At 34.1% G+C, this 13,600-nt stretch overlaps 2 protein-coding genes across 3 annotated transcripts; both read left to right on the top strand.

The window, feature by feature from the left end:
- The first annotated feature begins 914 nt into the window (after window positions 1–914).
- On the top strand, window positions 915–4,925 carry LOC106166136 (uncharacterized). The gene is made up of 6 exons (XM_087007279.1): window positions 915–1,104; window positions 1,734–1,764; window positions 2,080–2,265; window positions 3,266–3,341; window positions 3,950–4,085; window positions 4,413–4,925. The coding sequence occupies exons 1-5, from the start codon at window positions 1,036–1,038 to the stop codon at window positions 4,080–4,082; spliced, it is 495 nt and encodes a 164-aa protein (XP_086863405.1). The 5' UTR covers window positions 915–1,035; the 3' UTR covers window positions 4,083–4,085; window positions 4,413–4,925.
- Window positions 4,926–7,615: 2,690 nt separating this feature from the next.
- On the top strand, window positions 7,616–13,241 carry LOC147763332 (peptidyl-prolyl cis-trans isomerase-like). Of its 2 annotated transcripts, none has more exons than XM_087007277.1 (5): window positions 7,616–7,806; window positions 8,889–8,919; window positions 9,728–9,913; window positions 11,248–11,323; window positions 12,802–13,241. In XM_087007277.1, the coding sequence occupies exons 1-5, from the start codon at window positions 7,738–7,740 to the stop codon at window positions 12,932–12,934; spliced, it is 495 nt and encodes a 164-aa protein (XP_086863403.1). In that variant the 5' UTR covers window positions 7,616–7,737; the 3' UTR covers window positions 12,935–13,241. The 2 variants fall into 2 exon arrangements, with proteins under 2 accessions (XP_086863403.1, XP_086863404.1); XM_087007278.1 differs by lacking the exon at window positions 11,248–11,323 and adding an exon at window positions 11,413–11,488 and having other exon boundaries at window positions 7,624–7,806.
- The last annotated feature ends 359 nt before the right edge of the window (window positions 13,242–13,600 follow it).

The following is a 13,600-nucleotide window of genomic DNA, read 5'->3' as shown; positions in this document are numbered from 1 at the left end:
TTGGCCATCTATTGGAATTTCTTCAATCTAAACATCTAAATTTACAATATATGCAAAAGTACACTTCAATCCAAGTTCCTTGAAAAAAGACAGCAAGCACGCTGATATCTCTTCCGTGTAGGCCATAGGGTAAATCATCAGGGTTTTTAAGAACACACACGTGTATCGATCTGTCCCAAAGTCCTACAGCAGAAGAACTTAATTGATATAAACCCTAGTGTACATGGTGTTAACAACTATTTATAATAATGAAAAAAAAACTCAATTACACAAATAAATAAACAGATGATGCAGTTTGATATAGGGAGTAAAGGGGGGGGAGGGGGGGGTGTCTCGATAGTCCGAAGGTTCATTGGTCCGAAAAATAACATTTTCATCGGTTTTTAATAAAGGGTTCATTGGTCGGAGGATTTTTAATAAAAGGTTCATTGCTACGACCCCAAATTTCTGGTCTGGGGAGGGGATTCTGGATGAGATAACTCAATAAATTCACAAATAAAGAAAATTAACGAAGTGAACTTGTAATGCCCCGTTCAAAATGTGCAGTTTCACGCATGAATAAAAGACATGCTTTTCCACCACTTTCTCCGCATTCGTCCCATTTACTGACTTTAGATAAGATAATGTGCCACCACCAGCCACCACCCAGGATTTGTCAATTAACCTCAAACCCATTTTGAGCATATGAAAGAAGCTTAGCGAGAACGAGGCAAAAGTGTGGACAGTGCCGAAAATGCCGGTTCGTGAAAAAATAGTTCGGTCATGACACAAAGCACTCAGCGCTTTTTTAACAATTGGAATATTCCTTCTGATCATTATTTATTTATTAAAGTTCGAATACGTTATAAAGAAATTACATGAATGTAAATACCCAAAATTCGCTAATTACAAGCGTATGTATTATCAATTAAGTGTATGAATAAAAGCACGTGTTTCTTTCTCTTTGAGCGGTGGAAGCGAGTGCTTCGGACATCTTAACTCATCGACCAATTAAGTCAGAGGATAACTTAGCTAATTATTATATTATCAGCAGTCATGGCTAATCCCAGAGTTTTCTTTGATGTTGTGCACAATAAGCAACCACTGGGGCGCATTGTCATGGAGGTAACATTATTAATTGACATGAAAATGGTGTATCATGGCGACAAGTTTCGATACATACTCGAGTTACAGTGGCGTGATACTAATAGTATCATCTTGTTAGACTATTTCTAAGCGCGATAAAATCATTATGGTTCAAAGTTCATCAAAAGTTACTTCCTGGTTTTAATATGCTGCTCATATATATGATACTGCTGTTACCAATTTAATCGCCCTTTCAGTAATTGAGTATACTGTAAGTTAAAGGAGTGATGTGCCTAGATAATATTGATAATTTTGGTGTTGTTTTTTTTTTTATAGACAGAAGTACAAGTAGTAACACTGCTTACATTTTTTTTACTTGTAGTCTGGCATATCTCATATTTAACACATACCACTGTAACCAGAAAAGCTTCAAATGGCATTTTCTTTTCACTTAATTGATAAGAAAAACTACTCCTATGGGAGCAGATGCCTCATAATTTCATAAACCATAAAATGTATGTTTCGACCAACCCGTCAAGGGAGTGGCCTGTGCATTTTTATATATGTACTATGAATACAAGTTTAAAGATCTCCCAACATCTGAAACATCTTCCCTGTATATTTACTTTACAAATTTGAATAAATTTTATATTCATTATATTTTCCAGCTTTTTGCTGACAAAGTGCCCAAAACAGCAGGTATGTCTTATATGATCATTTTGCATGCAGATGATGATAAATGATTATTGAAATACACACTCTATGGTATTTAGTGAAAATTGTGTTTGTTAATATTTCATGCAACAAACAGTTACCAGTGTATTTGACAATTTGCAAATTTTTTATTATAAATTATTTTTTCGGGTTTGACAGAGCAAGTGATCCTTGCTTAGCAACATATTTTCATATATCCTTTTCCAGAAAAGGAATGGTGTCTAAAAATTACTTATTGCATGAAATACTTTACTTTTCAGTGTTCACTACTGACTGATATTTTATTTTAATTATTCTTAGAAAATTTCCGTGCCCTGTGTACTGGTGAAAAAGGCTTTGGATACAATGGTTGTGTGTTCCACAGAATTATCCCAAAATTTATGATCCAGGGTGGCGATTTTACCATGGGCAACGGCACAGGAGGGAAAAGTATTTATGGAAAGAAGTTTGCAGATGAAAACTTCATATATAAGCATACAGGACCAGGTATGTGATATCACATATTGCAGAAATGTTTGTATATTATAATGTTAAATATATATGCCAATTTATGGTACATTTACATGTATTAAGTTTCACACTTCAGTTTGGACTTGAGTACAGATACTACAAGGGTCCAGACTTGTTATTTAGGGCATACCAGCACCATGTGTGCCTGCTTCACCCTTAAGGAATTCCTTGCTTTTCAATGCTTCTGTTGCCACTGCAGAAGCCAGGGAGAATTGTACAGTGACATATGTCTGATCTGATTGAGAAATACAAGGTTAAACGGTCACAGTAGTAGAAGAACAGACTCACATGTAATCAAGAATGTATTGCCAAGAATTTGAAACCAAAATGACCAAAATCAGACTGGAAAAATCTGCCCAAAAGTGGATCTATTCTTAAATGAACTGAAGTTTGACAAAACATCATTTCAATCATAAATGTACAGCAAATCAACATTTGAAAATGCCTCTAAAACGCAATTTATGGCATTTGGAAAACAAGCTCTTGAAATAGCTGGAGTATATAAATATGATCCAATCGGCTTGCGGCATAATGTCACTTTCTCAATATTCACCTGAACATACATCAGTTTTGTGTCTATTTATGGCAACTATAAATTGGCTAGCCCTATTCACATATAAACAAATGGTGCCGCGAAGAGATGTAATGATTTGTTTTACAGATTTTTGTTCCCTGAAAGTCATTTATGTGGAGCCCTGTGCTTTTGTGCCAGTTATTCCAGAAAGCGACCTTTAATAGCTATTTTCCTAAAGGTTTTTGCATTTCCTGGACTTCAGCAATGATTTACAGGAAAGTAAGATTTGACCAAGATTTCCCAAGCTCACAATAGTTTTCCATAGGAACCAAGAAAGCAACATTTCTACCCTTGTTGGTATCTCCGATGGCCATGCCTGTTGAGAGTGAGTGCTTCAATCCACTTATGAATAGTCTCTTTCACAAGAATTACTGTTTAACTGCTGTTAAATTGTTTTGTCAGGTGTGCTGTCTATGGCCAATTCAGGACCAAACACCAATGGTTCCCAGTTTTTCATTACAACTGTTAAGACTGAGTGGTAAGTCACAAAAATTAAATGTCTTGTGACCCATTTAAACAAGAAATAAATGTGCAATTTGGCATACATTGAGGAAGAATATTATTGTAATATGTGATCACACATAAGCAGTAATTTGTTGATTTGATAGTATTGAAGAAGGAATCACAGGGAAGGGGACATTTTTTTATTATTTATTTATTAAAGTAAAAAAATTAATTTTTTGTTTACTTTTTATATTGATAATAACTTAATTTCTGTTTTTTTTAAATATATTTATGCTTGATCTCATCAAGTAAATTTAGCATTAGAAAAACAGCAGGAAAATTAATACATGGTGTCCAACATGGCTCACTGTCCAAAATATGGGATGTATTACCCACTCATCACGTATATTATTTACGGACACAGTGTGTGCATATATTTTTGCCTGTTTGTTTGTCCCCTTTCATATACATATGTTCATACCATATCTGACAGGCCAATTATGTTTTTTACTGAAAATTGACTAGATTTTGTTTGGCAAAGAAGCAGTGATATCCTGTTAATAGAGGTTGCTAATGTGCTCTGCCAAAATGCAAATTTTTAAATTTATCACATTAGTGATTGGGTATCTTTTCCTTGTACAGGCTGGATAATAAGCACGTGGTGTTTGGCAAGGTGGAGGAGGGCATGGATGTTGTGCAGAAGATGGAAGCTCTTGGGTCAAATAGTGGGAAGACCAACGGCACTGTGTCAATTTCAAACTGTGGCCAATTGTAAAAGGTAAATATTGAACCCTTTGTTTATAAAAGCTTCTTGACTTTTAATTCTTGTAATTATATGTACTTTAAGCATAAAAAGTCTCTATTTTTTATAATTGGTAATTTTTGAGGAAAATGGGGCCAGTATTTGTCCAATTTAGCTGCTTTCAGTAGTTTACAATGATTAAAATGGGAGAATTAAGACCGTTAAAGTTTGTGTTTTTTATGTGTTATCTTATGCATATGTTAAACATTCTGGTGTTGAATTCACAAGTAAATTTTGTAAATGTCATATCTTTTTGAGTTTTCTTGACATTTATTTTTATATTTATTCTAATTTTTATTTCAGGTTGTGCATGTAGTCTAAAATCGAAACTGTGCTTTTGTACCTTGGAAGCAGAAATTTGACAGCTTGTTAAATAAACCAATGATGTGAACACTTTTTGTAGCTGTGTAAGTGATATAAAAATTTTACAAAATAAGATTATGTTGCATTGGCACAAATTTCTTAAAACATTTTAAAAATACTGTTTTGTCAGGGCATGCTGAACCACGGAACAAACACTCGTCTCTGCAATATTGTTCATGAAATTGCTTTATCACAACACTTAAGAAGAATGACAGGTGCATTGAGACAATGATACCAGAAGTTGCTTGACATCATACATATCTTTGAATGAAACAAAATTTGAAATTCATCTATAGTCACGGATCAAATTTATTTTGCTTTTTTTTTTTCGTGGATTATATATTTCAGTCAACACGGATGCAAATATTGGTAATACAGCCATGACAGTGGGAGTTATCTGTTGGCTGTATTGGCCTTAGAAGTTTGTCAATAATAAATAAAAGTATGACAATCTTTTCAGTGTTTATTGTCACTGTTCTGTTTTGAAGTACGAGATTTGTATTGGAAAACACCAAGGATTAATTTCATGTTCAGTATTTTTTATTTCTGTTTCGAGTCCAGACGTTGATTTAAAAAATGGCCAGAGACATCTGTGAATATATAGTAAAAAATCAATTGATGTTCCTTGCTTGATTGCGCGCGCGCGCACACACACACACCCAAAAAAAAGAATTGATGATTTTTCCTTCGGGACCACTCGTTTCCGGTTTTAACTTAGAATATTGGTGCTGCAGAAAGGCCACATTGAAGGCTTCACCAAGATCCACTGAAGAAAAAGAATAAACATATCCGGTGGACTAGCTTGTACATCTTTTACATTGGACGGCGTCCTTTTTGCGTCCCGTAGTTCGGCCCCGTTTGAGAGTAAAAAAATTAAAGCCGACAACTGGCCGATCACTGAGCATTCATTCTGCACCCAAAGCGATGCTTGTGCCTCCTTTCACATGGTTGCAGAATGGACGCCGTCCAGTTAAAAGGATATGGAGCAATTTTTAAACCCGAAAGACGGTAGCTTGAAGCCAACTGAATGACTTCACGTATAACATGACGTCAGTGGGAAATGCTGATGTAAAAGAAACTGGGGCGGTCTGTAGAACTTCGTTTTTCTCTTGTAGGATCTGTATTCAAAATTAGTTTTTTGCTGCTTGTCTAGCAAAACTACAGGTTTCCGTTTTGCCGCTAACCTATATTGCTGGTATTTACAGCCTCTTAATCCTTCTTCATCTCCTCTCCACCCTCAAAATATTTAAGTGAAAAAAAACAACCTTTAGTCTGGTTATCATATGTGTCCATTTCTAAATGTGGGGCAACTTTTCGAAAGATAACCTATAAAACGCTACTTCTTTCTAATACCCTGGATCCACAAGTAAACAACGTGATCTATGTTTTTTTTTTTTTTTTATTTTTTTTTTACCTTGGATTCCTTGTTTGCCTATCTCTGAAATGCCACTAGCTTATTTCTGAACATCGTTGATAGTAGTGGGTTTTAAACTTGTCCCGAAATAATTCAGTTTATACCTCAATTTATACTGTATAGTATGGGCGGGCCTTGTATAATTCTTGGAAAAGGCTGTCACGTTACTTGTGTACGTGACCCTCATTTACGCTTATCAGGAATCATTTGAGGGGATGGCAATCAAAATAAATGAAAAATATATACAATTGAACAACTTAAATGGGGGAAAAAACTAGAACGTGTAATGAGCCATAAAAAAGGTTTCAATAATCCCTGCTATCCCCATTAAATACATTTGCGTTCCTTAATGAATCACCTGCTGCTCATACATGTAGGTTCGTTAACCATACCAATATAACATCTGTTACACACCAGTACGTGACTCATAAAATACCAATTAAGCTCGTGTTTGTAAATGGTTATCTCTACAGACATCCACAAATCACCAATATCTGCAGATGCCCGTTTCACTCTGCATACATTATACACCACTCATTTTCTCGGTCTATGCAAGTACTTCTTGATAATAACTCTTCGTTTTGGCCAAAAAAAATTAATTTTCCTGGAGTAAACAACAATTTTCCCATACTTACCAATGGTTAATGAATCCATTTCTACATTCAAAGTTAGTCCCTGTTTTTTCTTAAAAGTTTTTTTTTTTTTTTTTTTTTTTTGTTAAAATCTCTTAAGAGATTATACAGATCGAGTATAGCCAGCATGGAAGTTACGTGGTCTGAAGACAAGCTCAGATATCAGAATAATAGCTATAACTCCTGCTTTTGTCGTAAAACAGAATATGTTATATTTCTATGAGTTATTCACAATGTTTTTATTGTGAAATAGGCCCTATAGACCTCATACGAAGAGTTATTATCCCTTTAATTGTTTAGTTCTATTAGATATGGTGCCCTTGTTGAGCACCTTTGACAGATCTTATTATAAATCTCTGGTGCAGTTAGTCTGACAATTAAAAAATTAATGAAAACTAGAACTTTTCAGAATCGTGCTTTTATTTTCAAAGTTGTGCACTTTGGTTGCCCCCACCCTTCGGGGCAGTGACTAGGCCCTACCGGTGCAGCTACATCTGAAAACTTCCATATGTAGGCTACAAAAAAAAAAGAAATCAAAATAAGTTATATTTAAAAATGATCACGTTATGATCTACGTGACTAAGCGACACGAGGAAGTAAAATGCCGAAATACGCTCCTGTTGTCACGTAAATCTGACCGTTGAGCACAAAGGTAAGACAAAGGGACACAAAGATCCAACTTGGCGCCAATATTCGTCAAAATATAGGCTAGCTAAGTTTAAAAGGTTAGGTATAATATATTAATGATAACAGATCCACTGCAATGACAAATATGATAAGATTATACGCTAAAGAGGGTCACCCAAAATGAAATTAACGTACACCAAGTAAATTGTTGCACAAAGTTAACAAAGACCGCAAAGCGTTCTAGCTATATAGTACGCCAAGCGGATGAGCTCCCATTCGTACATGTGAGCTTCCTTGAGAAAATGAGACTACTTTTTCAAAAAAAGTAGATCCAAGATATATGACGTTTGATACCTAAATATACTTCATATAGCCTAATTTTCTGTTATATTATTATATTTATTATATTGACATATCCTTGTGAGTAAGGGATCCAATTTAATGCATGATAAATGACAAATTGTAATTTAATTCGCGTAGTAATACGTCGCGCTCATGCGGAAGGTCACACGTGGGTTTATCCTTCGAGAAGGGCAGTTCACATTTCTCTTCATTTTTAGTCCAGCCTTGGAATTTCGTCCTCACGGTAATCATGAGTAACCCGAAGGTATACTTTGATGTTAGTGCCGACGGCAATGCGCTCGGGAGGATCGTCATGGAGGTATTGTCAGAAATCAACAAATGTTAATTTCTTTTGTGTAGATCTAATGACAACCAAGGTAGTTGCCGGCCGGTCTTTTAAAGACTGATAATGTGTTACATTTTAGTTATCTTCATATTGTCTCTAGATTTTACATGTATCCAAAAGATATTGTGTTAATGAAGCAGTGCACTGTGATTTCAAATTTTTTTAGGTTTTAACATTTAGTGCAATATTTTGAAATGTTTATTTTTATTGACAACTGCAAACAGACAAGCATACAAAGGACCTTTATTTGACCTTGACGTAGTGTTTTGACCGGTCTGCGTCGTAACAACTTTGATTAAATGTTAAGAAATAAAAATGGTAGAGAGAAGTACGAGGATGAAAGTTCTGATTTATTTCTGATACTTTTATGTTAATAATTGTTACGTAATTTCTAGAAGGGCGGGGTCGCTAATTTTTACCATGTTTTTTTGCCTTGACCCGTACGTGCCACCTTCCCCATTCCCCTGCTCTTCCAAAAAACATCATGAGAAGAGAAACAACTGGACATATTTAAGATGGACTTATTTATTTACTTTTCTACAAGCCAAACATAATTCAATGTGGAATAAGATTTATGTGAAGATATTTTAGCTGATGCTACCAAAAAAAAAAGACTTAATCTGGGTCCTCTTAGAGAGGTGTCTGTGTGCTTTGTTCTCACTCTATTCTGGATCATTTTGATGAATTTAAATGTAAATTGGGATACATGACAAATGTACAATATTTAAAAATTTTAGCATTTTTCCCCCTTTTTTTGCTAAATGATGCAGCAAGGTGCACAACGAATTTCAAGATGGAAGAGAACTAAAATTATCAAATTATATTTGGGTTTTTTCAAATTTGCTTCTTATCCACTTCCACACTGTAGTGTGAATGAGGTATGTGACATGATATCCATTGATAAATTTATATCAACCAGGATTTAGTGATCAAAATTGAGATAACAGGTTGAACTGTTCTGATAGAGAAATGCTGTTCCTCTTGGTTCTTCTTGAAGTACATGTATGATTATGGCAAAATGTTCAATTATTTATTACATTTCTTTTTCATTTTAGCTGCGCGCTGATGTTGTACCAAAGACAGCAGGTAGGTATTTTAAGACCAAATACTGACATGTTACCACATTTAAACCTCCAGTCACAGACATAAAACCTTCAGGACCAATAGTCATAAGGATCGCATTGAAGAATTGTAAACCTAGTCCTTTCTTTCAAATAGTTTACAAAAAAAAAAAAGAAAAAATAATGCCGGTAACTTATTATGTACATGTTGACACTCCTGAATTTTTATGAAGAGGACTGGATTGCAACACACCCAAAGGTTACTCATATCTACTAAGTGAATGATGTCATTTGATGTTATCTTACTATGCTTACTAATTTGGTTACTGAATCTATTTCTTCATTGCTGAACATGTATAACACCTCATTCTTTTTACTTATAATGTTGGTGATTGTTCATTTTAATACACAAAGAAAGTTATCTAAAGTTTGTTGATTTCATTGGCATATTGGAAGTCTTCTAGGCAGCTTATATATCTTGCCTAACATATATGTAGAGATCAATATCATTACCAGTTAAGATTATCCATTATGTGCAAAAATCAATTGCCTTTTGTTTTGCTGCTGTTTCTGTTGCCAACCTTTAGGACTGATTGTATTTGCTATCTTAAGTGTGAAGCATAATTTCTTTTGCCCCTTAATAAAATTAATTTTATTTTCATCTAAGTCTTTTTACAGTTCACAAAGAAAAAAGTCTGGAAAAAATGAAAGATTAAACATGAAAGGAATTTCTCTTCTGCAGCCTATGTTAAGCCTACCACATATCCCAGTAAAACTATTAATAACTGCTCAGGAATACTGTCTTTTTTATGCAAGTCTATGGCTCATTTCAGAGAACTTCCGTGCCCTGTGCACTGGAGAGAAGGGGTATGGGTACAAGGGGTGCGTATTCCACAGGGTCATTCCAGGTTTCATGCTCCAAGGGGGCGATTTTACCCATGGCAATGGAACTGGTGGCAAGAGCATTTATGGGGAGAAGTTTCAAGATGAGAACTTCCAGTTGAAGCACACTGGCAAAGGTAAAGCAACTATTTAGAAGCTTGTGCAGGCGAAGTTTGACCTTTTAAGTACCTGGTTGGAAATTCCTCTACAGCAAACACCTAGCACATATTCAAGGTTCTCAGTAAAGATGTCCATTTCATTACAGGAGAATTTTCCTACCAACATACAGAAATATTAGAGGATTAGGTTAACTGGTTGCGAGGAGAGTCACATAATTTTTTTAAAATATTTATGAATATCACATGTAAGATAATGCCCTTATTGTGCAATTTGATTCCTAATAACTTTTTTTTATTACTTTTTCTCAAAAGCTTTGTTTCAGTGTTTGGAAGAGTTTCTATTTGTGCAAAAGAACAGTTGCATGGTTAACTGCAGGAAAAATCAAGATAGATATATATATATATATATATATATATATATATATATATATTTAGCTTATTTTTTAAATTCTTGTTACTGTTCTTTAAAATATTAATTTGAATCCAGGGACTGCTTGGGGTTTTTATTCCAGAATATCTTATGTTATGTGCTGTTTAAAAATGCTAGTTGACTTGTCAAGTCAGTTACACTAAAACCCAATACATGCTACCATATAGTGTACCTCAAAGGTATACCAAAGGGTATTGTTTCATATTTCCCGCAAAAAGATATTTGAACAGGTATTTTCTGCTTTCCTTCTGTGCTGCTATACATATCTCTAGATCCTGTTTGCTAACTGTCATTTGGAAAATTGTGCTATTTGGTGTGCAGCAGTAATGCACAATACATTACTAAGTAATTTGACAGACCTCCATGAACTGGAGGTACAGGTAAACAAGTCAAATTTATGACCAAGAAAAAAAGGAAGTAGGTCCAATTTCAATCTTTTTTTGGGGGGTGAGGGGGGGTAAATTTGGTTTATCCTTTAGCACGTGGTCTTGTTTGAGTTGCATAAGTATTTTGTAGTAGTGTTTTATATATATTACAACAAATTTACTTTTTTTCCTGTGTAATTTTTATGTTTCCTGTTTCTATTTTGACACTGCCTATTATACAGTAACTACTAGAATCTGCAAATCTCTTTGGTTATGCACTAAATGGTTGATCTTTTTCTTGGAAAAAAACTAATTACATTATTAGTTTATCGAAGCTAAAATGTTATGGTAACATAGATGTACATGTGTATGCATTTACATAATTATAACAAGGACATTGGTATATGTATTTTTTTTAAACATTTCTATTTATTTGTCTGTTTAATCTGTCACTTGTAAATGTTTTAATTTGCCATAACTGTACTTATGCACTGCATTTTAGTGTGACTGGTTTCTTGAAGGAAATCACCATTTCAGGGTATACAATGTACTTTCAGGTTGTTTGTCCATGGCTAATGCAGGTCCACACACAAATGGTTCTCAGTTTTTTATTTGCACAGTTGTAACACCATGGTAAGGAACTTATTTGACATTAACAACAGATTGCGTTGAATTGATAGACTTTAGAGATTGATATTTTGTCTTTTTATGTCTACAATCAGGAACTTTGTCCATGGCCAATGCTGGACCTAACACAAATGGTTCCCAGTTTTTCATCTGTACCGTCGAGACAGGCTGGTAAAGTGACCAAAAATCCTCAATGTTGCTTGATATAAGGGGGGGTTTCTTGGCAAAATGTATACAGTCATTCCTTTCATTATGTTGTGAAATCTGCACCAAAGTTCCCATTTTGTAGTAAAGGATCCAAATAAAAATTGTGGCAGTATTTGTTATTCATCTTGCATGGTATTTGTGTTAAGCCTCAACATTTTAACGTCAATGTGACCCAAAATGTTTGCTACATTGTGGTGTATGATGCAGATTATCATGTTTTACTTTTTAACACAGAATGAGGCCTCATTTCAGCTTGATTAATAACTCTGAAACTATTTTGGCATGGTGATGGAATATATATATATATATGCACCTTTCTTTTTAAAAGTTGGCAATGACCATGTTTGATATGAACTATTTGGAAGACATGGGAATTTTTTCCCTACAGTTAGCACTACTGTTCGTCATGTTATGCTTTTATCTTTGAGCTTTCACTAATAACTGTACATACAAGTTAGTAACATGGTGTATTTGTTGTTATCTTGTTATTTTTTATTTTGCTCTCACTTTATAATATATCACCAGTGACTACATGACAATTATTTAAGTATTTTGTTTTATAATTATCTAATTATTGTTGCATTTTGAGACTGCTTTTCCTATGTATAATTTTACATTCACACAGCCAAATTATAGTTATAATACAATACAATGCTTTAAAGTACTGGTTTTTGAGGAAGTTCATAAACATGGCTTTCTTGTTGTGGAAGTTGCTTAAATATGTCCAATTTTTGTATACAGACACTTCATGTGTCTGTATATATTTTAACCACTATGTCATCGCATCAATTCCCACTTGCCTACCTATTACAGTGGCTAAACCTCAGAAACCCTCATTCCCTGGATATCTGTGACGCTGCCTGGATCCTATATTTATATTAGTTTTGAAAATGAACTTTTATTTATATTTTTTATGATTAATTTTTTATTGTAAATATTATTTTAATGTTTATTTTATTAATTTTTCTCTGATTGGTGTCTGTATATTTTTAAGCTGTGCTAGACAGAAAGATCTGATTAAAAACTGTTTGCTGAAATTATAAACAACTTGCATAAAATACAAAAAATCATTACAAAACTTTTTTTTAATTGAAATTACTTGATAAAGATGAGAAATTGTCCACTGCTGTCAAGTGCTTTGCATGATAAACAGTCATCACTAATTTGTCAGCATTGAGTGTTCTTTGTTTATATGGATTGAAAAAAAAAAACATTAGCAAGCAATAATAAACCTGTAACATGTGGTGTTGGTATTAAAGTTTTGTCTTATTTTTTAGGCTCGATGGCAAGCACGTTGTGTTTGGTACCGTAACAGAAGGCTTGGATGTTGTCGACAAGATCGAGGCATTCGGCAGCCAGAGTGGCAAGACCAGCAAAAAAATTGCAATTAACAATTGCGGTCAGCTGTAGGAATCTGATCATGTCATAAATAATTTCTATATAAGGAATTTGATCAGGCAGTGCATTTTTCACAATGTACTAAATCAATTGTAATTGTTTAGTACAGGACATCTTTTTATTGAAAGGAGGATCTCGAGTTAAATTTTTTTCTATTTCATTTACAAAATTTTGTCATAATTCTCTGAGAGAAGATTCTCATCTGTTTTCGACTAGCTTTATTTGTTCCTTCATGCATACTTTTCTAGAATCTGAACAAAGTGAAGATCTGATGTAGAGAAACTTTCAAAAAGCTTTAATAAAGCCACATTTCTTGGTACAGGTTTTTTGTGTCTTTAAAGATTTATCTTGTTCTGTTGAAACTGCAGTGAATAACAGTACTGTTTAGGTCCAATAACACATTTAATTGTTAATCGTCTGTCTGACCATTTGCAGCAAAACTTTTTTTTTCCTGTCAATTTTTTAAAACCTAATTCCAGAATCTTTATAAAATAATTTGTGTGGTATAATGATAATGGGGATCACAGATTTTGTCTGTGAGGCTTCAAGTTTTCCTGATCAGCGTTTTAACATGGGGCTATTTGGGAAAAGCGCAAAAGGTAAATTTTAAGATGCGTGTGAAGCTAGTTCATGTCCAATTGCTACTGCTAAACCCAACTAATTGATGCCAAGTGGTTT

The sequence above is a fragment of the Lingula anatina genome, chromosome 2 (genome assembly GCF_051362555.1).
Source record: "Lingula anatina isolate TDL-2025a chromosome 2, LinAna3.0, whole genome shotgun sequence".
NCBI classification, from domain to species: domain Eukaryota; kingdom Metazoa; phylum Brachiopoda; class Lingulata; order Lingulida; family Lingulidae; genus Lingula; species Lingula anatina.
This window is presented reverse-complemented; position numbering and strand designations above follow the sequence as displayed.

Coding starts and splice junctions, on each gene's coding strand:
- LOC106166136 (XM_087007279.1), top strand. CDS start 1,036: ATGGCTAATCCCAGAGTTTTCTTTGATGTTGTGCACAATAAGCAACCA. Junction 1,105..1,733: donor TGGGGCGCATTGTCATGGAG/GTAACATTATTA, acceptor TATATTTTCCAG/CTTTTTGCTGACAAAGTGCC. Junction 2,266..3,265: donor ATATAAGCATACAGGACCAG/GTATGTGATATC, acceptor TTGTTTTGTCAG/GTGTGCTGTCTATGGCCAAT.
- LOC147763332 (XM_087007277.1), top strand. CDS start 7,738: ATGAGTAACCCGAAGGTATACTTTGATGTTAGTGCCGACGGCAATGCG. Junction 9,914..11,247: donor GTTGAAGCACACTGGCAAAG/GTAAAGCAACTA, acceptor ATGTACTTTCAG/GTTGTTTGTCCATGGCTAAT. Junction 11,324..12,801: donor TGCACAGTTGTAACACCATG/GTAAGGAACTTA, acceptor CTTATTTTTTAG/GCTCGATGGCAAGCACGTTG.